Source organism: Haemaphysalis longicornis, unplaced genomic scaffold (assembly GCF_048455015.1).
Source record: "Haemaphysalis longicornis isolate Haplotype H1 unplaced genomic scaffold, Haemaphysalis longicornis Haplotype H1 scaffold_4, whole genome shotgun sequence".
Classification (NCBI taxonomy): Eukaryota; Metazoa; Arthropoda; class Arachnida; order Ixodida; family Ixodidae; genus Haemaphysalis; species Haemaphysalis longicornis.
The window spans coordinates 86,895,291-86,922,319 of NW_027526361.1; the positions used below are offsets into that span (position 1 = coordinate 86,895,291).

General features: G+C 46.5%; 1 protein-coding gene and 1 long non-coding RNA gene across 2 annotated transcripts in view; both read left to right on the plus strand.

Moving 5' to 3' along the window:
* Positions 1–357: 357 nt before the first annotated feature.
* LOC144178977 (uncharacterized) lies at positions 358–5,447 on the plus strand. Its single transcript, XR_013324121.1, has 2 exons — positions 358–630; positions 4,966–5,447. It is a non-coding gene; the product is annotated as an uncharacterized LOC144178977 (long non-coding RNA).
* A 4,580-nt stretch (positions 5,448–10,027) lies between these two features.
* The window catches only part of LOC144178976 (solute carrier family 22 member 15-like), a 46,583-nt gene continuing 29,581 nt past the window's right edge, over positions 10,028–27,029 (plus strand). The window contains exons 1-3 of the mRNA XM_077707119.1: positions 10,028–10,580; positions 12,669–13,096; positions 21,654–21,872. Of these exons, the coding sequence (XP_077563245.1) occupies positions 10,335–10,580; positions 12,669–13,096; positions 21,654–21,872 (893 nt within the window). The 5' untranslated portion in view covers positions 10,028–10,334. The remainder of the gene's footprint in view (positions 10,581–12,668; positions 13,097–21,653; positions 21,873–27,029) is intronic.

Below are 27,029 nucleotides of genomic sequence, written 5' to 3' on the forward strand. Positions count from 1 at the left end.
GATAGAAGGCGAAACACTTCGTCGGCATCCAAAAAGGGCTGCCAGATGCGTGCCTTTATCTGCGCACACTTTCCAAACGTCCGGTTCAGATAAACGAGTCGGCGCCTTCTCCTTTGTCAACAAGCGTTCACGTAAGCACAACCACAGAACCACGTGCTCCGCCGTCTCCAAAACCGAATGAGTGCGAAACCACAGCCGCGCTTGGAGTGCCGCGACCAGCCGCTACACCGGCTTCGCGGCGGTAACATCGGCAGCGACACGTTTGCGCTGCCCGCAAGGCAGCCTCACGGCACGGCTGGCCAGTGGCGGCAGCAGCGGCAGAGCGCGCAACGCTGCCAACGGGCTCCAATGGGTGTCCCTATTCGCACGCCCCGTGGGAACAATTTTTATTTTTAGTTCGCACGCCGCGTGGGAACAATTTTTATTTTTAGTTCGCACGCCGCGTGCCAACAATTTTTATTTCTTGTTCGCACGCAACTGAAAGGGAGAGGAGGAATACACGTCCTGCCAGTTCACTGTTCACTCAGCCGTCCAGCTGACGACTCTGCAAATGTGGGAGGCCTCGTGTTTGTGCTGCTACAGGTGCTACAGAGGGGAAAAGAAGAATTATTTGTAGTTGGCCCTCAACGTGTAAGTATTAGTTAATTGTATCGGCGCCTTTGTGACTGTATTGCAACGCTACTTGTGATACATTCAAGCAGTGCTCAGAGATCTGTCTCAGTTTGGCGGGTGAATTTGTGACGACGGCGAACGGTACCGATGTTTGTTGTCCCGCGAAGGTTTGCGTCATTTTCTCCGCGCATGTGCCAGCTTGACGCGGTGGGCACATCGGCTGCCTACGCAAGTTATGTCAACGCCTCCTAAATATGCGTCATTGGCATTGGAGACAAGTGAGACAGTAAAAGAAAAAGGAAGTAAAAGAACAACTTAAAATGGCCAGTTTCGAGCATGCTGATGTCTGGCCTAACGTTATAAACGTTGGTCTGGCCTTCATCATCCTCGTTGCACGTTCAAAAGTGCCTTTTCGGCGCCAAGAAGTAACCAAGTGGTCCTGTTGCCTGGCCTGTTTCTTAACTAATGTGAAATGTGATCGCATCGTGGTTGTTGTTATCTGAAATGTTATTGTTTTTGTGTCGTGTTTTTTATCCGGCGATATGCACCATCTAGTCCAACAGCGTATATTACTGAAATGTGGCATTAGTGCAAAATTTGTAAGATAATGGGAGTGGTTTTACTGAAAGCTTTTTTTTTTTTTCATGCGTGGTGCAACCCTTTCATGTATGTTGCAGGGTGTTGCAATATATAAACTGTTCTCTGCAACACTCTGTATATTTCTCATTAGAGAGCAGTATTATAACTGTAGATCGTTGCGTGAAAACAGACTTTTTGATAGCTCTGCAGGATGGGACCCTAGACAAGCGCCCTTCCCCTCTCCTCTCAAAACTGTACCTGCGGTCTGATCCGCAAATATGCGCATGAGATCAGCACTGAATGCTGTTTGTACTGATTAGCGTCCTCTATTGTCACTTCTTTTAATTTTTGCTGTATCTAAATGTACTCAGACATACCCGCAAAATTGCTCAGCGATACAGCGGACGTATTGGCAAATTTTTTAAAATTTGTGTTGGCACACTGGACTGCTCTCGACCTCTTCGATTATCAACCACTAATTGTTTGCCACCTTAGCGAGCTGATCCAGGAGCTTTAAGCCACTTGAGACACCGGCCTGGTCATGATTGTTCTAATGCCACGTGATCATCTTGTACAGTTCGATGCTTTCCATACAGTTCTGTCCAGACAGAATGCCAGCTGTCAGTAAAGTTCTGTCTAGGGGAAACGCAACTCATGGTGGGAGCAGTCTTTCTTAAGCCCTTTCGGTGCACTGACAAGCCCTAATCACTGCTAATTATTATTCAATACTAATAATTACAGTCGAACCTCATTATAACAAAGTAGTTTCGTGGCAGTAAATTAGTTTATTGTACCTGATAGGCGTTGTAATGGTAGAGGTAAAACTTGGCTCTAACGAGTCGGTAATCTGGCTAGTGGAAAAACCCTAGCCACAAAAACGCATTATTCTAGGCTTTGAACTTACTGTAAACGAGTTAATCCTTAGCTGTCTCCTTGTGGCATTTCAAACTAAATGGACCCAAACATGAGAACGTGAAATTCCACAGGTCAAAGATCATTTGAGAGAACAGGCCTGCATTATTATTTATTTGAAGGAGGACGTGATATTTGTACAGTGGTTTTTCATAGCACCGAACAGAATAAAGGTTTCCGCAGTGACCACGCACAAAACGGCCTTTTCTACTTCTACAGTTTTGGTCGTTGGGAGGTTTTTCTTCATTACAGCCGATATCGCGTGCAGCTCTTGCAGTTCCACTTTCTGACACTGAAATGATGTGTGACCAACCAACGTTTGTATTTAGTTTGTTATAGCCGATAATTTGCTATATCATTGTTCATTATAATGAGGTTCAACTGTACAAATGATTGGACTAACTCTAGCTCAGTTCAAATGGAACTCCAAACCGCTACCCCATGCCCACTTCACAACATGTAGCAACAGCAGTTTTTCTTGATATTCACTCAAACTGCCAAAATGCATCTCCTCAATGACTAGCCAGAATCCCTGTTAATTATTAATCATTGTTATTACTGATCATTGGACTAATTCTGGCTTAATCCGGGTGGAACCGCAAGCTGCTACCTTAAGCCCATTTCACAATACAAAGCAAGAGCCGTCTGCCATGATTTTACCCAACCGGCCAAACCGCTTCCACTCACTGACTAGCCTGAGCCACTGTTAATAATAAAAACAAATGATTGGGCGTAACTCTTGCGACAGCTACGTCAGCCTTAGCTTCAGTGAGCAATAGCGGTTTGGCCAGTTGTGTAAAAATCAAGACCGACTGCTCTCACTACGTGAATTATAAAGCGGGCATTAAGTATAGCTATTACAAAACGGTATCCACGGGCATGCACACACTAAAGGAAACCTTGTGAAGATTTGAATACATCCGAGTTCAACCTAGTGCTCCAAACTACCTTTAAAAAATTTTGCGTGCAGCTTTCCCGCTCATGGCAGTCCTTTCAACAGTGATTACTAGTCGCGCATGTTGCACGACTAGGTTCCTGAGCCATGGAAACTATCCCATAGAAATGCATGGGGAGTACGATTTGACAGCGAATTACACAAAAAAATATTCAGAATCCTGGAAAATTATCTTACTGTTTTCATCTTCACGTTGACTTTTTGCTTTATGCCAAATATCACTTTCTTGAAGTGGTTTTGCTAGGTTCCTGAGAGGTCGGAATTTTGAGCGAGAAAGCTGGGTATGTCTGACGTATCCTTAATAAGAACTTTTGTGGGCATGTCTGCTGTACCTTTAAAAAGTGTTTAATTTTCTGCCCCTTCCACCTACTGACACAACGATCAACTCGCAAGAGCTTTTCCACTAGTTGACCTGCTCATTTTCTTCCATTAAATACTCTTATTGTTGCCCTGCATGCATGCACATTTTAGGTGAAAGATCGGTGTTTCTGACCCTGTTGCTTGGACAGCTTAAGTGGTTTAGCTGAACATTTTGCGTATGGGTGCTCATATTTTTTTCCCTTTACATATTTTCGTTTTCTTGTGTAAGGCATATATATAAATTCATTGGGCTGCTGTTCTTTGCCATGGTTGTATTTTCTTCACATGCAGGCTGTCCCCGTCAACGTTTGCTTCAGCGAAGGCACGAGGGCCATCGTTGTGGCTGGTTTTAGGAAAAACAGCTAATTCGACACCCTCAATTAATTCATTCACAAGAAGCTACTGAGTGTTTTAAAAATATCTTTGAGTTGAGATTTTTCAGCAGAGGTGGAATTTCGTCCTTGGGGCATTCCTTCCTCTCAACCGTGCATGCTGAAAAAGTGTGGTGTGCGTTATAAACAACTGGAGGGACCGCACAGTTGCTCAGAACAGGCTTCAGTTTCTCATTGCAGCATGGTGACCATCACTTTAGCTGGGACTTGAGATAAAGGGCAGCTATATATTTCTAGGGGCAAATATTAGACATACAGACAGGGTGATGTAAACTTTTATTTAAGCAATAGAGGAATGTGGTGTGGGAGAAGAAGCTATGGGCAATGAGTGACCATCTTAGTCCAATTGACTGTACGCTGCAGTTGCCCGAGTTCAGGGCCCTCTGATCTTTGAGCGGGTAATTGGAGAGATTTTTTCAATTGGTGCATTATGTTAAGCAGCTATCTTCATCTGACTGTGGCTGAACTGACACCAGATTCTCTAAAATAATCGTCGTCATTTTGAAGTGATGCGATATTGGTGCACAAATGCATGTGTGCCTTGTTTGGAAGTCCCGCAGAGGAGTGGAAGATTGTAGAAATCGCACAGTACGTCTTGCTACTGTGCACGTCTACTCGACCTGAAAACGACAATGCACCCTGATTCTCCTGCTCCTCCACAGGATTCCCTAACCAAGGAAAACGTGCACATTAATGCCACATTGCATAAAAATTACAGCCATAATTTTAGAGAATTCAGGCCCTGATGTCTGGTGTTCCATTGCTGTGCCCCATAAATGTGAAAGCACTGCTTGACTCGGTAGGCTGAAATCTGGCATCGCAACAGAGAAATGGTGGGCAAAATGGATGACAGCCTGGTCGCACACACAATGCACCCATGATCTTTCACAGATCTCCAAATACTATATTGTACATTGGCTCGTACCGTCAGGCTCAATTGTTATAACCAATAATAAGAATAAGTGTAATTAATAAGCGGTTTATTTTACCATACAACATATAGCGAAGTTGATGGTGCCGTGACTTTATTATGTACAATGATGTTATGAGTGGGTTGGACTGTATACTATACATATAATGTTTCTGTGGGTTGTTTTTATTGCTTCGAAATAATCTTTGGCTGCTACAACTCCTTATTTTTTCTCTCCAAAACAGACTTATTGCTGCTCCCAAACAGTCCAAAATGACTGAAGCCAACCACATCACTTCCAGTGGGTTCCAGTTGCTTTGAGGCCTCTGGACAGTTTGGAAGGTACCCCAGAGCTTGCGACATGTGGGTAAACCTCCCAGCCAATGCGCGATCCAGCTCATCCCTGCCTGCCAGCCAGATGGCATGGCATCTGCAGCCAGTGTGGTGTGCTGGTAGGCCATCCATTCAGCAATGGGACTTGGAGCACTTTTCCCTACTTTCCCCACTGCCACCTTCAGCTTGACATTGGTGGCGTCTCACAGTGGACGAGATCCTGGAACAGCTCTACCCCCTTCACCAGCTCCACCATGGCAAGGCACTTGCAGAACTGGACCCCGTAGGCGACATGGTGCTGTGTGGAACGCAGGGCTGGATTCCCGAGTGGTGTAATGTGCAGTGGTTAATAAAGTCCTCAGAAACGAGAAGTCTCAGCAGCAGAAACTGACGACACACTGTGGATGAATTCTCTGATGCGCTGCTCTGTAACCAACATGGGCTGGGCCTCATGCAATTTGCCCACAGTGAGGCAGCACATGTGACCTAACCTTTGTTGTAGCTACCTTGCAGCTGTCACTAGAAGCAGTTATAAGGAATAACTTTTAAAGAAGTCGTGAAAGTTAATCGCGAGCCTCACTCGTTGCGGCCAATGCTGTGCTTCTCGGCACCAAAGGTGATTTTACGGTCCGTAATCAGTTCTAGTACCAAGGGCCCTTCAGAACTTTGGAAAAAAACCTGTTTGGCAAATGTAACAAGAATGGTGTCAAACATGAGGAATGGTGGTGGTGGCATTGTCTGTACAAAAAAAACAGCTTTTTTGCAATACTTCGGGCAGCAACGTCTGCTTAACACCTCGAATTTGTCTCCAGTGAGTCCGACTTTCTCTGTGACTGCACAATGGCTTCAGACAATGACAAGAACGACAATGATCGTGATGATGCACTGGCTTGTGAGTAACTATGCATAAGTAATGCAAACCTACTGCTCCCTTTTTGTTTGGTGACTGGCAGGCATTGAGGCAGAGCTGCCCTTCATAGCAGTTTTTTCTTCACAGTTTAAGTTAATTCCAAGCTTAAACCCATATTTTTATATCATAATGCAAAAAAATTCCGATTAGAGAAAATTTTGAGAATTGAATGTTTTTTTTAGAAACAATGTGGAGGTGCAAGGTGCAAACTTGGGAATGGGGAATAGAAAAGTAATTGGGCTATATACCTAAAAGCATGTAACGATAGAAAGGTGAAGCCTTCTGAAATTTGGGTGCACCCGTTGTGAAGGAGAAGGTAAGGCTTGGAAGAGTTCGGGCGATGCAGTTGTCCCTAGTTGACAAGGTAGTGACAGTGCAGTACAGCTGGTCAACGTCGTCAAGGAAGAATCATGAATATGAAGTCATGAGCAAGGGCCAAATCTTCACTGGTTTGATAGACACGTGGTAGTTGGGTCAACCACTAATGACAGGTGTAGACATTGGGTAGGACACCGCAATGAGATCTGGCTGCTGGTACCCTATGCCACTGCCCTTCCACGGTGTCACCTAGAAGAGACATGGAAGGTTGTGCGACCGGCAGCATCAGGTACAACACTGGGGCCTAACGTAACTACACTGGATTTGTTGCAGCACTTCCTGCCTCACCATCTCGTCACAAATGTGCATGTAGCACAAAAAAATGCGCTGTAGTGCAGTATTTCATCAAAATTCTGCGCCAGGCACTTGCAATACATGCAAATTATGTAAGAACACTAGAGAAACCAAACTTAACTGTGTGCCTGTCCCTCTCAATTTCAAACATTTCAACAAAGATGGAAAAATAAAATGCACGTCGCGAACCTGTTTGCTCTCTGCTGCTAAAGACAATATACCATTTATTGTCGGTATATTAATAATGGTTACACTAGAATGTGTGCGGGTCCGCTCCCCCTTGCTGGTTTACAAGTTCCCCTATTCCTTTGTAGACACCCACAAATCTAATTGTCCTGTGCATAAAGTATTAGCTGTGCATAAATACATTAGCTCCAGTTGGTTCTACCACATTGAACGCAATGAGGTGACAGCCAACGTTACTAGATAGGTTCAGTTGTAAAACTCTCCCCATGCGCCGTGCATCGCCGGTGTCTCCGTTTCTCGGCGTGCCGCGAGAGGGCGGGACCGCCGCATTTTGCTCTACCCGGCCGCTGCTCGTCGCGTGCAACGGCGCCTCTCCCAATGCCTCTTCGGCCTTTTTCATGACGTTAGCGCGCGATAATATTAAAGATTACCCGCTACCCGCCAAGTTATCCGCGTCCAGATTACATCTAGGCCAGAGTACTTTCCAGTAGCTGCTCAGGATCGCTTAATGTGGGGCGTAAAAGCGGTTAGTTACGGCTCATTGCTTTGCTTTCTTCAACAGGTCAGCCGAAGCGCATCGTAGTTTGTGCGCGCTTGCGTCGGCTGCTGCTGCTCGCTGGCGTGAACGGTCTGCAGCGAGCTGGTAGCGTAGAATAAGCCTCCGTTAAAGCTTATTTTGATTGACTCTTCAGAATTTTATAAAAAAATCATGAAACCGCTCATTTTATTTCCAGCCAAAGAAGCAAGGTCACCACCAATTGGAGCTACGTCACTTTATGGCTCTAGTAATTAAGGCCACTCGAAGACGAAACTTCCTAATTTTCTCGACGTCCTTTTTAGAATAGTATCTTTTCCATGTTTTGCCCTGACAACAGTTAGCTTTACCAAACGTACATACGTCACTAAGAAGCGACATTTCTGCAAATGCGAAATATCTCTAATTGAAAGGATTATTGAGTCATTTAACTGACGAAGTTAAACCAGCTTACATGTCAATAAGCATAAAGTTCTTTTCAGCAATTTATTGGTTTTCACAGTACACACTTTACGGCGGACACAAAGTAGAAAAATATATGCAACGTTTTTTTTTTTTTTCATTTACAATCAACTCCACATCGTTTTTGCTTAAGGTGAATATGGCTCGTTAAGAGAAACAAAGTAATGAATAGAAACATGCAAGCATTTTATTTAGAAATCAAATCATCTTTTTTGCTTACGGTGAATATGGCTCCAAAATACCAAAGCATGTTGACAGAAAAAAAGTAATAAATAGATACATGTATGCAAGGTTTTTTTTTTTCATTTAAATCGAACTCTACAACTTTAATTGCCAGCGTGCTTGCAGTAGCTTAGCGCGTTTGTGCGCCGACTTAACCTGCACATTCAAGGCACGTTCTCGCTGAAGGAATCTGGAATAGAAATGCACGTCACCAAATACGATTTGATGACGCGCGCAGAGAATTCCTCAGAGAGAACGTCATTGCATGTACGAACCATTTGTCGATGTCCTGTTCATGAAAATGGCAGTCGCACACTTTGGACTTTGTCGAAAGCTTCTTATCCGCTACAAAGGAAGGAATAGCGCACATTTTAACGAAGGACGGACAGAGTTACACACCACAATGCTTCTTCGTTAAAATGTGCGCTGTTCCTTCCTTTGTATCTGACCACCAACTAGCCCGACATGGTATCATTTTCCTGATCCGCACGCGGGATGGCCTTAATCCATAGCGAGCGAAGCGTCGCATCTTTGGAAGCCGAGAAGAAGTACCTGTCTGTGTTGCTCTTAATTGTTGCTGCTGTAGCCACTGGTACACCCGGGAATGAAGCAGGTCGGCATTGTCTGCATCAGCCTCACATGCAGAGGCCCACATCAATGGAATACAGTCGCTGGCAAATCACTAAACGTGCCAATCGAACGGCATCGCGCATTCAACACTACTGAGAAAGACCGCGCGAACAAGAAACGCCGGAGACCGCGGCACTGAATGTGCCGGCTACTGCGAGTACTGCTCTTCGGCAAAAAAAAAGGACCCGGAAGAACCACACAAGGGGCGAAAAAAATGTCATTGTGTCTACTGTTCATTGTAGCTATTTGCTTCCGAGAATGTAATAATTACCAGATGTGTGCGCTCACCCAAGCGCCCGCGCACGCACAAGAAACGTACGCGCCGAGCGCTGAACCAGGAACGCGAAGCGCCCCGGCTGCCGAGCCGGTTGCGACTGCAGCGCCACAGAGAGAATGATCGGTGGCGGTTCCGGGCAGCGCCGCCCAGTTTTACAACTGAAAATAATCTAGTAACGTTGGTGACAGCGGTGCTTCCTTGGCGAAAACAACCTGCCAAATTCTAACTTCTATTACCAAAAATATTTCCTATCAACACAATGCATATTTGGATTCAGCAAGCTGACACCAAAACTACAAAATTTTGATACATCTTTCACATTCCAAAGTTTCTTCTATATAATCCTACCTAACTGTGGCTTTAAAACGTTGAGAAGTTCATGTTCTGCAAAAATTTCCGATATGGTAAACAAAACACTACTCAGAGAATGTAAAATCAATATGTACCACTGCTTTTCCTCACCACAGTATCTTGCATGTGCCTGCTTTACTCACATAAAGTATCAAGCGCTCTATTTCTAGAAATATGCATATTTGAATGAGCAGCACAACCGCTAAACACGGATGGTTCTCCGAGAACTGCTCATCGGTCGCATATGGTAGAGCCCAGAAAAACTACAGGGGTAGAGATTTTCCCGGTGGAGCAACATCAGAATGCCTACCGGAATTACAAAATAACATAAAAGTCAGCTTCAACACTGAACTCACCGAAACACAATTCAAGCATTCAACCAAGAACAACTCGACGTGTGGCTCCGCGGATTTAACATGTTTACCAACGTGTTTATCAAATTTCTTGCTGCAACTAACAAACTATTGAGCTGCTTACTAACACAGATTAGCCAACAGCTATGCGGGCAGCTTGACAATGCTAAGCTTGAGGTATGCCAACAGAGACCTGGACAGCGCAAGCCGCGCTGGTCGCGAAGCGGGCGAAGCAGGCGAAGGCTCAAAGGCGTGCGAACAATTTTTATTTTTTGTTGGCACGCGGCGTGCGAACTAAAAATAAAAATTGTTCCCACGCGGCGTGCGAACTAAAAATAAAAATTGTTCCCACGGGGCGTGCGAATAGGGACACCCGGCTCCAATCAATGCGCTCATGATGCGCTCGTCGCGGCATCGGGCCGTCGCCTAGCGTCAGCGGTCCTTTCTCCCAGTCCCGCCGCCGCATCACATCACGCCTTGAAACAGCCGCGCAACGAAGCTTCTACCCATGTTGTGCTTGCACCTGTTGTCAGTGTAGACTATGTCAGCGTCGCTTGCTACATCGACTCATTCCCTGTCCGCTGAAATGTGTGCGTCACGCAGCTAGGGCGCTTTGACGGCGCTCGAAAGTTGTCAAGACAACCTTTTTTCGTCTGCAACGTAAGCTGCGTTCAAAAAGCAAGATGGATGTTGACCAAGTGTTCCACCTGGTCGGTGAGATCGGACCGCAGCAGATTCTGTACTTTCTGTACACTGCCATCATCGGCGGCCTGTTCGTCAGCGGGCAGATGTTACAAATTGTGTTCACCGGTGCGACGCCCGAGTACCAGTGCTGGAACGGGTCGAAGCCCCTGAACAAGGCGTGCGACCTGAACGATAGATGTGACGAGCCGCACTACACGTCTAGGTTTACGTCGATTATTACGGAGGTAAACGTGGGTTGTCGAACCATCCGGGTGGCTATGCTGTAGTTTTCTAGGCTTTCGCGCTTTGATAGTTGCATGTTCGCAAGTTGAACTTGCAGAAAAAGTGTCTTTCGTTGGCCGCGCTCGAACGTTGCGCTGTCATTTCATATTAAGTCGTTCGATTTAAGGAATCTTATTGTAAGAAATGCAATGAACTCGGCTTGCACTCTCAGTAAACTTGGTTATCACATTGTGCTAGATAAGAGGTCGTGCGAGCGAGTCGAGTGTTTTTTTTTTGGAACTTTTTACGAGAAGCGCAAAATAAATTGCGAGGTTTGTCACTCAAGTTTCGAGGTTCATTTTCGCAAAGCAATATCAGCACTGACACATGTCGAAAGTTTTACCAAGTGGCGATCTTTCCACATTGTATAAAGTGCTGCGTTTCTTTTTATGACAGTGTTTACTTGCTTCTTGACAAAACCGCCTAATTTCTTTAAAAGCTTACCCTGTGCTCAGGCATGAAAGCCTCTTTTCTTTCCACTTTCTTGCTGTAGTAATGGGCAATTTTACGCAATTTCGAATAAATGAAGTTCTTGAAGCCGGCTGGCTGTTAAGAATAAATTGGGTGACAAACTGGGCGGGGGGAAAAATGTAAACGAATGAGAAAGCACATTTATAAAGGTGTTTCCTTTTTTTGGAGTCTTATGGGTGCAATCTTGCCCTTGAATGCGAAGGAGCTTGTTAGCAAAGGCACAAATCTTAGACATCGGGGGTTGAATATCAGTTTTGCGTGAGACAGAAAAAAATCACACAACAGTGCAGGTAATTAACAGAAATGAATGCTATTTTCGTATTATTTCAGAATAGCCATATGCATTGTCTTTTGTTTTTTCACTTCTCAAGACATAAGATGAACTAGCCGTTGCATTGTAACATTGCTGCCACCCTTGTTTATGATACAACCAATTTTAAGCTTTACGACCCAGCCGCATACAGTGTTGCATGTAACGTAAATAAGCATGAAATGAAAATTGCAGATGCTTCTTGTAATCATGTGTAGTGCTTCAACTAGAGTAAATTTACTTGTCTATTCAGTCATGTCTACCGCAGCATGCTTGTCCATCTTGCCGAAGAGGGATCAAATAAGATAACTTTTTGTCTAAATGGCAGGTTCTTGTGGGGCAAAACACTAGGCTGGCTATGCTAGATGTATGCGAGGAGCAAACTGGCCAGGGAGGAACAGAAAAAGTAGTACAACGAATTAGTGACAATAGGCATCTTCGATTTACCAGTCTTGGACGGTCCGCGGGCAGTCCTAGGACTGCGTTCAGACTGGAAGTCCCATGAAAATACATGGGAAAATCGGGCGCCGGATCGCGTCTCGGACAGTCCACGGACAATCCGGAACTGATAATCGAGGAGGCCCAATAACGATGCGTGTGCACGGACGAAGTTATTTGAAAATTCTTGTCCAGTCCTGAGCTTTATGGGCATGCAAGCAAAACCTTCGATGCAAGTGGGGCGTCTGCGGGGCCTCATGAGCCCCCCGGTTTTAGGCCAGGAGTATGTGTCCAACACAGGGGCTGTACACAGCCAAAGATGAAGTGCTTCCGAATAGCAGGTAGCAAGCTGATGCTGCTGGACAGGTCAATCCTAAAAAATTCTGATTTAGAGGAACTGTATGCAGAGGAATGTGGTATTCGTGCTTAATCTTAACAGGTGGACATTTGCTACAGGTTGCAAGTTGATGGGCCGGCTGCAGCCAGTTCTGAAAGTTGGCTCTTCCCATATTGCTAATTGTAGAATCGGTGGGCCCTCTTTGTCATTTATCGTTATATAAAGAGAAATCAGTTAGCTCCCAATATGAGGAAGCAGTGGAGTTTGCAGAATGTGACGTGTAGGGTAGGTCTGTGTACCAAACGACGAGCAGAACGATGCTGAAGGGTGGGGCAGGAGTCGAGGAAAGCAGCTGCTTGAAAGAGGTGAAGGAAAAACAAAAAGAGAAAAGCAAGAACAATAACCTCCTGCTGATGCAACATTGTCGCAGTTGAAACTCGTGAAAACGCAATGTGTGCCGAATGGGAAGACTGGCGGCTGATTTCCACCTTGCAGTGGGACCTGATCTGCTACCGAGCCTACCTGGCCAAGCTGGTGCAGGCGGTGTTCATGGCGGGTGTCATGCTGGGTGCCTTTGCCTTCGGCTACGTCTCGGATCGCTTCGGCCGGCGACGCGTGCTACCTCTGGCCACCATAGCCATGTCAACCTTCAGCTTCTTCGGGGCCTTTGCACCCAGCCTCACACTGCACACGACATGCCGCTTCTTCGCCGGCATGACCACGGCGGCCGTCGCGCTGGTCTCCTTCGTGCTCATGACCGAGCTGGTGGGGCCCTCCAAGCGCGCATTGCTGGGCACCCTGTTCCCCACCGTGTTCGCCATCGGCATCGGGCTGCACGCTGGCCTGGCCTACGTGCTGCCCAACTGGCGACACTACACCATCGCCACCTCGCTGCTCAGTGGCCTCTTTGTGCCGCTCACCCTGTGAGTCACTCTCTCTCCCTCTTTCTTTCGTTATCTCTCTATCTCTCACCTTCGTTTGTGTGCGTGTGCCCTCGTTCCGGGCCTCGAGTTTAAAGAACCCATAAGGAGAAAATACATCATCATAAACATCACCAGCCTATGTACGCCCACTGCAGGGCAAAGGCCTCGCCCATAGATCTTCCATTATCGCGGTCCTGTGCTAACTGCGACCAATTTATCCCCGCGAACTTCTTGACCTCAGAGAAAATACAAGTTTGGTTTAATACAAATGCCTTGTCCAGATGGCAATGATACCAATTTTCAACAAAGAATTGAGATATTGAAGAAAACAGATGAAGCGTGGCAACCCCCTAGCCATTTTCCAGTGATTTCTGTATGACAGGGGTCGGCAACCTTTCCAGGCGGAGGGGCGAGGTGCATGAAGCTGACAGGGTAAGGGCCAGACGGCCGGTCGCGGCGGGGGGAAGGGAGCTATTTTTATAGCGGTACAAAGAAATGAAGTGAAGGTGTTATCTGGCTAAGTGTTGAGAGTGGGGAGCAATGCCCACTGGAAGAAATCTTGCTTTGCTCCCATCTAACACCCATTTAAGGTTAAAATTGCCATGCCAACCTTCAGCTGATAGGACGCGACAAGGGGAGGGGGATTCTGATGTCGTGCCGGATGCCGCATAGTACTTACCCGCGAGCCGCAGGTTGCCGACCCCTGCTCTATGACGTCGCAAAAACTTCTCTGCGCAATTGGCGGCTGCTGACCTGCGCCACTGCCAAGAAACCTGGCTGGGTGATTGTAGTGTGGCCTCTAGTTCCGTTTAATTGTGTCACTTGAATGCTAACGTGCAGTTAGCAAAACAATGAGTGTTTTTCGTGTTAGCCCATATTACACTGTAGCACGAAATTTGAAATTTTATCAATATTTCTCTCGTTCTACATCTTTCGGGACTCAAATGGGGTCGAGTGAGTTACCAACGGCTGGTTCTTTCTTTCAAATTGAACTAAGTTGTATTTTGTCATCATGGCCCCCTTTGAAGTGTTGCAGCATATGCTGACCTGGTCATGTGCTTCAGCAGCTCATGGTTTTGGTGGGAGTAGTCATAGTGATTCCTTCTTCCTCCCTCTTCACAGTGCTGTCTCAATTTTCTTTTTTTTTTGTCTTGGAGACTGCACCTGCAAGGGCTTTGTTGTTGCCAGCTGTGGCATTCACTGCACCCTAAATATAAGTGTGGCAGAAAAAAGTTACCCTACACCGACATGAAGCCACAAATCAGACAACTTTGCAAAACATGGCAGACACTGGAGTCAACGAACAGACAACAAGTTACACGTAATAAAACCACACTTGGGACCATACACCACCGACACACGCAAGAGATACACAGAAGGTGCCTTGGCTAGGCTATGGATAGGGCACACGCATGCAATACACTCCCACCTGCTCACTGGATCTCCAAGACTTCTGTGTAGCAAGGGTGGAGACGGCCTGTCCGTGATACACATCCTCATACAATGCAAGGCACTAGAAACAACGTGCCACAAACAGTTTGCGCAACTATGCAGACAAAACATCCCACAACACCCATCGTACTTCTGAGGGGACGACCCCATGATTACCCACAAGCGTACCCTTAAGTTTCTTAGCGATGTCAAGTTTTTGCACCTCATTACTTACCATGCACGTTGACACCCTGGCCCTTTACACCAGTCATCTTCATTGTCTTTTATGTCATTTCATGTATACTCTTAGTTAAATTTTTGCATTTACTTTCACTTCGTCCTCATAAAACAACTTTTCCTTGGCACTCTTTGCCCTCAGTCGGCCTTGCGCCATAAAAACCCAATCATCATCATCACCAAAAAAGAGTTCAGGAACAGATCTTTTTCTTTTTTTGCCAATGCAAATTAAGTGCATTCACTCGATTGCAGTCTTCACTGCAAGTCTGTTGCAGGCCTAAGGTTTGCTAGTATTGTCGGCGTCACAGTCATCATTGCCATCAGTCCACTGCATGAAAAAGGCCAGACTTAGTTAGTTCTGACGGTTTCTCGATTGCACATGAAGTAAATTGCTGTTCCGAGGCCCCAGATTTCCTCGATTCATTTCTCAGCATATGCTTCTCCTGGCCACTGCTCTGCGTCCCATCCCCGCCGTATTCACCAATTTCACATTTTATGTGCGTATACGTCCCACCGAATCCATCCTTTCTCCTATTTGAAGCGTGAACATCCTGTGCACAAGTTCTTCTTATCGAATGCTCCTTGCTTCCCATTTGCTTCGTGTCGTGGGAAGTGAGAGGCTTGTCATCTCTCTTTTTTTTTTCCACAGAAATTCTTTAATGTGCTTGTTCAGTTCCCTTTCAAAGTGGTCCCATTTTACTCAGTTTGATGTCCCACTTCACACTTCCAATTTCCCAGTTCACAGCTGAGGTGTAGCGTTGGTACATTAAACCTTGCTTTGATTTTGCAATCATTTTAGCAACTGAGGGCCAGGCCTTGATGTCACATGGCAACGGCGTGTCGGGTTCAAGTTTCTTGGGCAGTCCCCAAAGCACACATACGTTGGCCAAGGCGATTGCCCTTTCAGGAAAGCCACATGACAGCGTTACATTTATTGGGGGTGGGGAGGATAAGCCTTGGCGGTGATTCTACCTATCAGCATGTCTATCAAGGCCCTTGAGAAGGGCGACAAAGTGTTTTCTCGTTATCTCTCCTCGGTCTTGAAACTGTTCCAAGCTTCCGTATTTTGTTGTATGGTGCCCACTGATTGGTCTAGCGATGGATTGACGTTTGCAGCTCGCGACCATTGCTTGTGGGCTCTTGTTTTGACTGAGCTTAGGGCTGGCTTTAACTTGGTGCGAAGAGTGTGTGGTTTTGTCCCATCCTTGTTCCAAGTTAGCGTTTCCTCGCTTTTGTAGTCACTTCATGCTGCAAATTATTGTTAATCAGAAGTATTCTAGTGCTGCACAAATTGCTGCCCTTTTTCCAAACAGTTGCATTTAAGTGAAGTAAATGCTAATTGTGCTAGAACTTCTCGGTGCGAATAGAAATTACAGATTTCTTTCTGCCGTTTTTGGAGGTTAATACAGTAGACGCGCGATAATTAAAGCTCAAGGGCACCGTAGGATTGTGTATGAATTATCAGAACTTTGAATTGGCAGAAGTTCTCAAAAACATGACTCGGGGCAGCATACCAACTCGTGTTGCAATGAAACATTATTATATATTTAATAATATAACATTCACACAATACTGAAGTGCTATTAATATTTTGGAAAAAAAAAAACAAAAAAACATGGATGACTGCTCTTCTGTGCATGAGAGTTCGCAACTGTTTTCCATGCCACCAAGGGCAGCCAGTTCATTGCTTTGACCAATGCATGCAGTTAATTGGCTTTGTTACTGTGAAGGATTAAAGGATGCAAAGGTGCAGCTAGGAGTGACAAATGCAGCAGATATTTTTGTGCAAGGGCAGGCAGAAAGTACGAATTAAGCAAATTTACGCAATGACCCGCCGCAGTGACTCAATGGCTAAGGCGTTGCGCTGCTGAGCACGAGGTCGTGGGTCTGGTTCCCGGCCGTGGCGGCCGCTTTTCTGATGGAGGCGAAAAGCGAAAATGCCCGTGTGTGCGAGATTTCGGCACACGTTAAAGATCCCCAGGTGGTCGAAATCAATCCGGAGCCCTCCACTACGCCGCGCCTCATCGCCTGCATTGCGTCGGCGCATTGAACCCCACAATCAATCAAATCAATTTTATGCATTGTAGCAGTTTGAATTAATCGGCTTTAAAATGCATTGAAAACGCAGCGGGCCAAACAAAATTTTGAAATTTGTTTGAATTAACCGAAAGTTTGAATTATCCAAGCTTGAATTATTGTGAGTCCACTGCATAGTGCAGTCAAACAGTGCAATTTATCTCGATACTGGTAGGAAATAATAGTGTACAGAATAAAAATGGCACCATCTAGATTCATATTTACCCTTTGGGCTAATTGTTTTGTTAGTTCTCAGCAGCTGTGAGTGCTGGGGGCAGTTTAGGAATTGAAAAAGTGCCCGCCGCGGTGGCTCAGTGGCTAAGGCGTTGTGCTGCGGAGCACGAGGACGCGGGTTTAATTCCCGGCCGCGCCAGCCACTTTTCTGATGGAGGCCACGGTACACCGTGATGGAGGTGAAAAACAAAAACGCTTGTGTGTACGAGATTTTGGCGCATGCTAAAGGCCTCCAGGTGGTCAAAATTATTCTGAGCCTTCCTACGTCTCATCGCCAGCGTTGTGTCGGCGCGTAAAACCATACAATTAATCAAATCAATCAGTCAGGAGTTGAAAAAGTGATGGAAGAAAGACATTTTAAAGTGATAGGAATGTTGGAAAGTGTACGAGGATTTTTTCATTGCTGTTTCATTCGTATAGTATTTCTCCCATAATTCTTCTACCATATTTCTGTTTTGGTCCGTTTTGTCATTTTCGGTGTTGTGCTTATTTCCGTGCTGTTTTGTGCCTAGTTCTTTTCTGCTGTTGCTCTTCTCTCATACTTTTGTTTCATTTTGCTGTTGCTTGTTGTCTGCTTTCTCTTTGTTTTTGTGCTGTTTCGCTATTTAATTGTTTCAGCTTGTCATTCTTTATTGTGTGTTTGTTTCGTTTTGTATCATTTTCGTTTTTTGTGTTTCTGATTTTTTTGTTTACAAGATGCAATAAGATGTAGATACCGGGTAGCATTTCTTAACTCGAGCCTGTTCTCTATCTTAGTTGTGGGAAATGTACGGTTGATTGATTGATTGTGGGTTTTAACGCGCCGACGCAACGCAGGCAGTGAGGCGCACCGTAGTGGAGGGCTCCGGATTAGTTTTGACCACCTGGGGATCTTTAACGTGCGCCGAAATCTCGAACACACGGGCGCTTTTGCTTTTCGCCTCCATCAAAAAAGCCGTTGCCGCGGCCAGGAATTGAGCCCGCGACCTCGTGCTCAGCAGTGCAATGCCTTAGCCACTGAGCCACCGTGGCGGGTGGAAATCTAGGGTGTTGTTTACACATTTAGCTGTAACCTTGGTAAAAAAAGCTGTATGCATCAGTAGAGTTGGCTGCTGGATCTGCAATCTTGATCTCTTTGACATCACTCTTCTTGGGAACCAAAATTATGCCAGCATTTTTCTAAGCTGTGGGTTTACAGGCCATTAGTAATTTTGAGAATGAGTTTGCAGACTCTTCGAGCAGAATTTCTCCGTCTTTTAAGCGATTCGCGGTTGTTCTGAGCTTTCCCTCTTTTAATTCTTTTAAGTGGCTTTTCCACCTCGTTTTTGGTTGTAGGAATATTGTGATCTAAGCTACCAATGTCAGTAACCTCACTTCTGTTAATCAATATTTAGTAAATGCTTATTACAACCAGCAACATTGCAAGACTGAACGTTTTTGTGGAACGCCACAGGACGTTATAGTGCTCGATAACTTAAGGGGGGACACTGCTCTAAAAACAGCTCCTTTTAATTTTTAAGTCGACTCTGTGAAACTTGCCAGTCTTGCTGCTTTTTTTCCCACTGATTTCAAATATGGCATTATTTCTTGAGTCAGTCAATTACTTCCCCAGATAATTAGAAATAAGTAGTCATTTTTAAGGGAACAATAGACAAAACAGTGCTAGTTACAGAACTGCAATCTTTATATTTTCCAATACTATGAACCCTTGTGAGTGCAGCAAGAGAATCAGTTTTTATACGCCACTTGGAAGTAATTTTACAGCTCCTTGGTTCCTTGCCACTGGTGCCACGAAAGTTTAATGAGCTGTAATCCAAGTGGTGCGTCAAAAAACCGATTCTCTTACTGCACTCACCAGGGTTCATAGTATTGGAAAATGTAAAGATTGCAGTTCTGTGACTAGCTGATCAAGAAATAATGCCATATTTGAAATCAGTGGGAAAAAAAGCAGCAAGACTGGCAAGTTTCACAGAGTTATTTAGAAATTAAAAAGAGCTTTTTTAAGAGCAGTGTCCCCTCTTAAGAAATCATTTTGTTGTTACATTACTTGAGTAATGAACAAACTCTAGCAAGGAACTCGGAATAGTACAAAGCTGCTTTCTAAACCTTTCCTGTGGCCCTCTGTAGTGATTCCGTTGCCTTTGTTTGTTGTTCATGGCTGAATTCCCTGCTGCGCAGAATGGGGTCATCTTCTCTGTGGACGTGGTGATAAGAATGTTGCTAATCCTAGGGTCGTGGACTGATTGCTTTATCTGCCTTCCCCTTACGTGTCGACGTGATAGCGCAGCCAGTCAGCAAGCACACTAGCTCATTGCGTCCGATAAGTGAGCCTCACTATCGACACCCATTCTTTACCTCTGTGTCAATTACAGTGTGTGCACATGTTATGCAAAAGCACGTGGTAATTCTGGCGGCTTATTAGCCGCACTCAAGTGCGGCTTCCGGAACTGCATTGTTCATGTATATTACCGCAGTATTACCATTATATTACCGCTTTATTACGTGCAATTATATTACTACCACGTTACGTTACCACAGCACACTATCATTCGAGTGCAAATGGGACCTGCGTTGCGTAAAGAATGCGAGCTGTGTTGTTCCACGTGGATACAAAGATTGCTACAAGGTAGCAGATTTTTATTTCCCTTGAACCGTGAGGTATCTCAGAAAATTTCTTGAGTGTTGCATCATGTTGCATTCTAAAATTTTTCATTGGGCGAGGAGTTTTTTCAGAGAAAAATGTATTGCCCTTTTTTACAGATTGAAATGTGTGACGTTAATGAAGTTGTTGTTGAAATCAGGGAAGGGTTTTTCACTAGTTTGGTGGTCTATTTCTCGTGCAGAGTAGGAACAGATAACAAAAATGCGGCGATTAGAGGCAATTAAACAAGTTTTCCCACTTCATGAATGTGCACAAAAAGATATCAGTTATAAAAACAAGACATTAAAGGCAGCGCACAAATTGACGCGATCTTTTACGGAGAACACCTGTCGGCAGCACTTCGAGCGAATTGTCCATTGTAATGCATTGGGTGGGCAATCTCGGCAGTGCATGGTATTGGCACGTGTTACTGCATTGTGCGAACACTTCGAGACTCTCATCAGCGGCACAAGATAAATATTGTCACCACTCAGTCCTGCGCAGTTTGCGTTATCAGCGCTATCTGTTCACACACTCGACACTTCTTTCGTAGACTCAGCAGAAATATATAAACAGTGCGCGACTTACCCAATGTCCTTGTTACACACTTAGGTTTCCTTTTGTCCCCCCTGGTGATTAGCTCTGGGTACGTGTGTCCTTAAGCCTAAACCTTTTTTTCTAGGCAGGGCATTCTTATGCCATCCTTCGATGATCAGCTCATTCCCACTGTTGGTATACTTGTCAAATGCCAGCATGATATGGGACGAGCACTGCCCGTCTTTCTAATGTCCCTCGTCTTTGTGTTTCAGGCTGTTCGGTTTTAAATCACATTGTACCAACGACCTCTGCTCTGTTGTAGCACTGGTGGCGTGTTGTATGCCTCTCAACTTTGTTTAGTGCAAGAGGAACGTTGGGCACGTTCAAGGAAAAATGCGAACACATAGCGGGGGTTAGCAGTGTGCACTTAATTAAAAACACATCTTTATCTGGTTCTTACGAATGCAAATTAAAATCATTGCACCTATGTTAAAAAAAAAACTAAAAGGAAGCGAAATAACCACACGGCAAAAAAAGGAAAATGCGTCAGTGAGAGGACTGAACTCCTGTTAGTTCACACTGTTTACATGCCGAAAGCAAAACAAAACTAAACAAAAAAAAAAGGACAGAGGGTGCCATGGGACTTTAGCAGAAGCTGTGTGCCTGATGTCTTATTTCCTGGTCACTTTGATCACCAACAAAAAGGTTTCCAGTCAGTTGCAACCTGTTGGGTGAAAAAGTCGTATGGCAAGATGTTGCATTTTGGGCCCAGATTGCTCAAGGCGCCAATGTGCGTGTGAAAGGCGTGCTGGCAGTGGTGTAGGTTTGGAGAGCGTCTGCACTGTCACGATACTTTCAAATACCAAAAACAGAGTGCAGGGATTTCTGTAAATGCTGTTCACCCGGCGACATGTCGTGTGTGTGCGTAGGAATAATTTTTGACAGTTCGTGCCCAACTCTGGTATATAGGAAGACCATTGTTGGTGCTTAACAGCATGCGGTGTCTGTTTACGCGGCCGTTGTCCAACTTTGTCGCGCATCGTTTTGACCCTATGCAGCAATGAGAATGACAATGAAGCATGAACAACAGGTGCCAGTTGTGGCTGAGGCCCAAATCAAGATGCTCACACGCCAAACAACGGTGTATCTGCGCCAAGGTTGCGCGCAAACTCTCATAACTCATTCCTTCTGCGCATATAATCAATCAATTTTTTATGGGAACGCATTGCGATCACCATGTAATTATGCAGATATCCAAACGTGCCGAAGGCTCTCAAACCGATGGTATTTTCTGCAGGCAAGTGTCTCTTGACCTGAATACGTGCCAAGGTTTGCATTGATTCTGCACTTCATTTATCGTACGTTCCCTGGATTCTTCTTAATTAAAGTGCTGCTGTACTCCCCACCCTTGTGGAAACGCAGGCTGGTGCCCGAGAGCCCCCGCTGGCTGCTGCTGCACGGCCAGCGGGCGCAGGCGCGGGAGGTGCTGACGGAGATTGCGGCGCGCAACGGGCGCATCCACTGCCTGCCCCGCACCTGGGACCTGCAGGAGCCCAAGGTGCACAACAAGGGCTCCAACCCGGCCGTGCTCTTTGCCAGCCACACCCTGCGCGTGCGCACCTTCGTCCAGATCTTCCTCTGGTGCGTCAGTGGTCTTCCTCTTCTTGTTGAGCCCTCCCCGGCCACGTAGAGTCGTAAGATTTCCGGTGGTGGTGGTGTGCGGGAGCGGAGCATTGGCGACGCTGTGACTGTTTTTTTTTTTTTTACAAGAGGGATTTAATCTGCAGATTTTTTTCAAAGGTTTTTAAAAGCTGGCATACAACTACAGTGGCTAGAATAGGAAAGTGTGATGACCGTGCCCACTCCTGCGTGCCGCTTTTGGAGGAAATTCCAGGTGACTCTGTCACACGCTTACACGTTTGTTGCGACGGCGGCGGAATATGGAGTACGAATGTATTCGCGTGCAGCACCACATCGAGAAAGCCTCTTTGAGAGCTTTTCTACGTGCTCGCGCAAATTGAGATGCAATGAATGTCTTTTTTTTTAAGAACTACTACAATCGAATTTTACAACCGACTGGACGCGCTTTGACAGCCGAATATAGCCAGCTGGCTCGGACACTTATGAAACGCGAATCAGATAATTGTGGACTGGTAACTGGTAAATACGCTTTTATTTTCAACGTGCTCGTTACAGACAGACGAAAACTGCTCACTTTTGATGAATTTCTCATGATTCGTTTAAAATTACAATGTCTCGAAGCCATCAACTTTCTTTGCTCAATGGGCCTTGCCTTTCGCTGCTAGTTCTTTTTTGTGTGTGTGAACAAATTCAAGCATTTTTTCTCGAATTGTCTTCGGAAAAGTGTTTTCGGCCTTCGATTTTGCTCTTACGTGAGGCAATTGAGCTTTAAGGGCTTCTTCCTTTCACGACAAGGCATGCCTTCTCCTTTTTTAATGCCTTCGTGTAAATAAAGCGCAGTTAGAGGACCAAAAGGAATTTGATAACCATGGACGGGGAGAGTGGCAGACTTCTTCAGTATGTCAGATGCTTCGTAAATGCTTCCAATGTCTGGAAGGGTACGTGTACGGGCTTTGGCTTTATCCTGCGCAATGCGACACACGCTGTAAGCCACTGTGAAGGGCGAAATACTCGACCAGCGTGTGGTTTCCCCCATGTTGCCGAAGTTCAAGTTTTTCACAGAAAAGGAGCATGGGGTTCTTCAAACTCTGCACTCACAGAGGAGTCACCATCCTTAGCGTTTTTATGGCTGGGTGGGGCCGCGGGTGCGCTTCTCGCTTGACACTTCCTGCTCGGGGATGTTGTTTCGGCTGGTACTTCGGAAGATTGGGAAATTGCGTGGACACAGCTTCCGGGGGCAACCGAGGCTTGCCCCTGTAGATTGAGACAACTTCTCCGCTCACGGTATGTTCAATGTGCCGGGAGATTTACCTTACGTCGAAGTGTAGCTCGCACATAGAGGTGTTTTCCTTGAGCCGCTTCTCAGTACGTGGTATTGCTCGTCGCCACTGTGCCAATAGCCCCGCACGGGGCACCTTGAGCAATCCTGGTGACGGTACTGGCGATACCGCGGACCCCGAGCCCCCAAACATAAGCTGGATCCAACCGTGGCGATGTGTTTATAGGTGGAGGGTTAGAAACCACGAACGGTGGCCGTCGGAGCCCAGGTCAAGCTCCGGCGGATGGGCTCCCTGTCTGTTTACCAGGCAGGGAGCTCCGGGACCTCTCAGGCTATCAGGGTAAGGTTTGAGAAGAAAGAACCCCCGTCCCCTGCTTCTATACTATGATGTATGGCATTCTCTAAACCCCCCCCCAAACGTGATCGGTCCCTGAAAAGGGGCCGCACCGAAGTATCTTTTCCTTCATTGCCATCTTTGACATTTCCTGAACCAGATAATTTTTCTCGATTTCTTGTCATGGAATCCATCAATCCAACCCACCCTCTTGCATCTCAGTCAGTCTTCTTGATTGCCAAGTATCTTGAAGCCATAGTAGGAAAATCGTATAAGTGCAAAAAACAAAAGTCTGGTGAACTCCTAATTGAAATAAATGACAAGCAGCAGTCTGCAAAGCTTCTTGCTCAGACTAGACTGGCTGATCTCGACATCCGGGTCACACCCCATCGGAGCCTCAACAGCTCGCAGGGTGTGATATCCGAGACAGACCTCCTGAACGAAACGGATGCGGATCTCCTTGCCGGCTTGAAGGATCAGGGCGTCACTGCCGTGAGACGCATCACTATCCGCAGAGACGACAGGGAGATTCCGACCAAACACATTATCCTGACTTTCGACCGCGCAGTTCTTCCACAATACATAAACGCAGGTTTTATCCGTTGCTCCATCCGTCCCTACATCCCGAACCCGCGGCGCTGTTTTAAGTGCCAAAGGTTCGGGCACGGTACGAACTCTTGCCGTGGCCGAACGACGTGTGCAAAATGCGCGGCGCACGACCATTCGAGCGAGAACTGCCCATCCGAAACTCTCACTTGTGTAAACTGCGGGGGGCCGCATGCAGCGTACTCCCGCAAGTGTGAAAAATTCCAAATGGAAAAAAAGATAATTAACATCAAGGTCACGGAGAACATCACCTTCCCAGAGGCGCGAAAGAGGTTCGCCTCTTTCCCTCTGGGGAGGTACGCAGACGCGGCTCGCCGGGGGGCGGAGCGGCGTCTGGTTTCCACAGGGACCCAGTTCAGCGAGTCTGACCTGGTCCCGCCCCCGCCCCCCGCTGGGTTGCCTCACGCAGCCCAACCCGGCACCACGCTGCTTGCTGAGGCAGCAGCGGTTGTGGTGCGAACCACTTCTGTCGGGACCGGTGCCGCTCCCGCCTCTGTCTCCCCGTCCTCCAGTCCGTTGGAGGGTACCGAGGTGATGGACACCACGGGCCCCGCACAGGCTCCCACCGTCACCGCACCGCCCGTGCCACCTCTGGTGCCCCGGACGCCCTCGGCGGTGGCGGCTCAAACGAAGGGCTCCCGAGGGGGGGCCAAGTCCGGGGTGCCCGGTCCGTCGGGCACCCCTCGGACATCCGACGACGAGATGGATGTCGGGCTGTTCCTGCCTGCAACGCAGCGCAAGGAGCGGCCACCGACTTCCAAGCCTACAGACAGGCCTAACCCCAGAGTAACAGCCCCGAAAGACGACACATGAACACATACACACACTCCATTCATTCTTAAACCTAAATAATGGGAACAGAAAACATCATTCAATGGAACTGCAGAGGCCTCCTTAAAAATCTTGATGATGTGTATGATATCCTGCATGCCAATCAGCCAAGTCTCATGTGTCTCCAAGAGACTCACCTCAATTCCAAACAGACAAATTTCTTAAATAGGTACATGGTATTCAGAAAGGACAGGGTTGGCTGCACACACTCTTCAGGAGGTGTGGCAATTGTCGCCCGGAAATCCTTAGCCTGCCACCCTGTCACTCTGAACACTGTCCTCGAGGCTGTAGCAATTCGAACAATAATATTTAATAGGTTGGTAACGGTGTGCTCCATTTACATTCCTCCTGATCATGCACTTTTGAGCTCTGATTTCGAGGCGCTGGTCGACCAGCTGCCCGAACCATACATCCTAACAGGCGACCTTAATGCGCACAACTCTCTTTGGGGCTCCTCCAGAACGGATGCCCGAGGTCGCCTGATAGAGAAATTTCTTACATCTTCAGGAGCATGCCTTTTCAACAAAAAACAGCCTACCTACCATAACTTAGGGCATAATACGTACTCACATCTCGACTTGGCTATTGGTTCTGCAATTCTCTTTCCATGTCTTGAGTGGGGCGTGGGCACGGACCCATATGGTAGTGACCACTTCCCCACATCCCTAACATACAGAGGTAAAGGCCCATGCAGTCCATCTGCCCATAACAGGTTTAATGAATCAAAAGCAAACTGGAGTACATTCACAGAAACATCTAAACTACACCACACAACCATAAAACACCTACACGTGGAGGAAGCAGCCCAACTCGTCACGGCGCACATAGTCGACGCCGCCGAAAAGTCCATGCCCCAGGCCTCCAGTGCGTCCCGCAACCCAAGGAGGCCCTGGTGGAACGAGGACTGCAGGCGGGCGCGAGAGGCCCAGAACAAGGCGTGGGGTATCCTTCGCCGGTACCCCACGTCAGATAACCTAATTTCTTTTAAACGGGCAAAGGCTTTGGGGAAGCGAGTGCGTCGTGAGGCAAAAAGGGAGAGTTGGCGCAACTTCCTCACTTCCATCAACTCATACACTGACACACACAAAGTCTGGACACGAATACGAAAACTAAAAGGACAACAGACACACAGCCTGCCCCTCGTTAGTACTACAGGGGACACACTGGAAGACCAGGCTAACACACTTGCACAACACTTCGAACACGTGTCCAGTTCAGCACAATACACAAACACTTTCATGAAACACAAGACATCTGTAGAAAAGAAGTCCCTGCGTGATAACAACAAGTCGCACACTTCTTACAATTCTCCTTTTTCTATTCATGAGCTGAAGGTTGTTCTGAGCACATGTAAGCCTTCAGCTCCAGGTGCAGACAAAATCACATACACCATGATACAACACCTACACCCAGACACTCTTGAAACACTCCTACATCTATACAACAACATATGGCTTTCGGGGCACATTCCTCGCTTTTGGAGGGAGGCCATAGTAGTGGCTTTCCTGAAGGAAGGAAAGGACCCTTCCTCTCCTGCTAGCTATCGGCCCATCGCCCTCACAAGCTGCCTGTGCAAGCTCCTCGAGAAAATGATAAATAGGAGACTCGTGTACTTTCTTGAGTACAATGGTCTTCTCGAGGGCTGCCAGGCAGGCTTCAGGGCGGGGCGGTCCACGAACGACCAACTCGTTGCGCTCGAGTCCTATATAAAGGATGCTTTCCTCCACAAACAATATTGTATGACGGTATTCTTTGATCTGGAAAAAGCGTACGATACCGCGTGGCGGTATGGCATCCTAAGCGACCTCAAGTCCTTCGGCATGTCAGGTAACATGATAAACACACTTGCCAGCTACTTGTCTCAAAGAACCTTTCGTGTGCGAGTTGGAACTGCACTGTCTAGGGTTCATGTGCAGGAAAATGGAGTGCCACAAGGTGGAGTTTTAAGTTGCACCCTTTTTATTGTGAAAATGAATTCCCTTAGGAAGGCGCTGCCACCGTCGATTTCCTGTTCAGTCTATGTAGACGACATTCAACTCTCCTTTAAATCCTGTAACCTGTCTGTCTGTGAGCGCCAGGTCCAGCTTGGTGTTAACAAGCTAGCTGG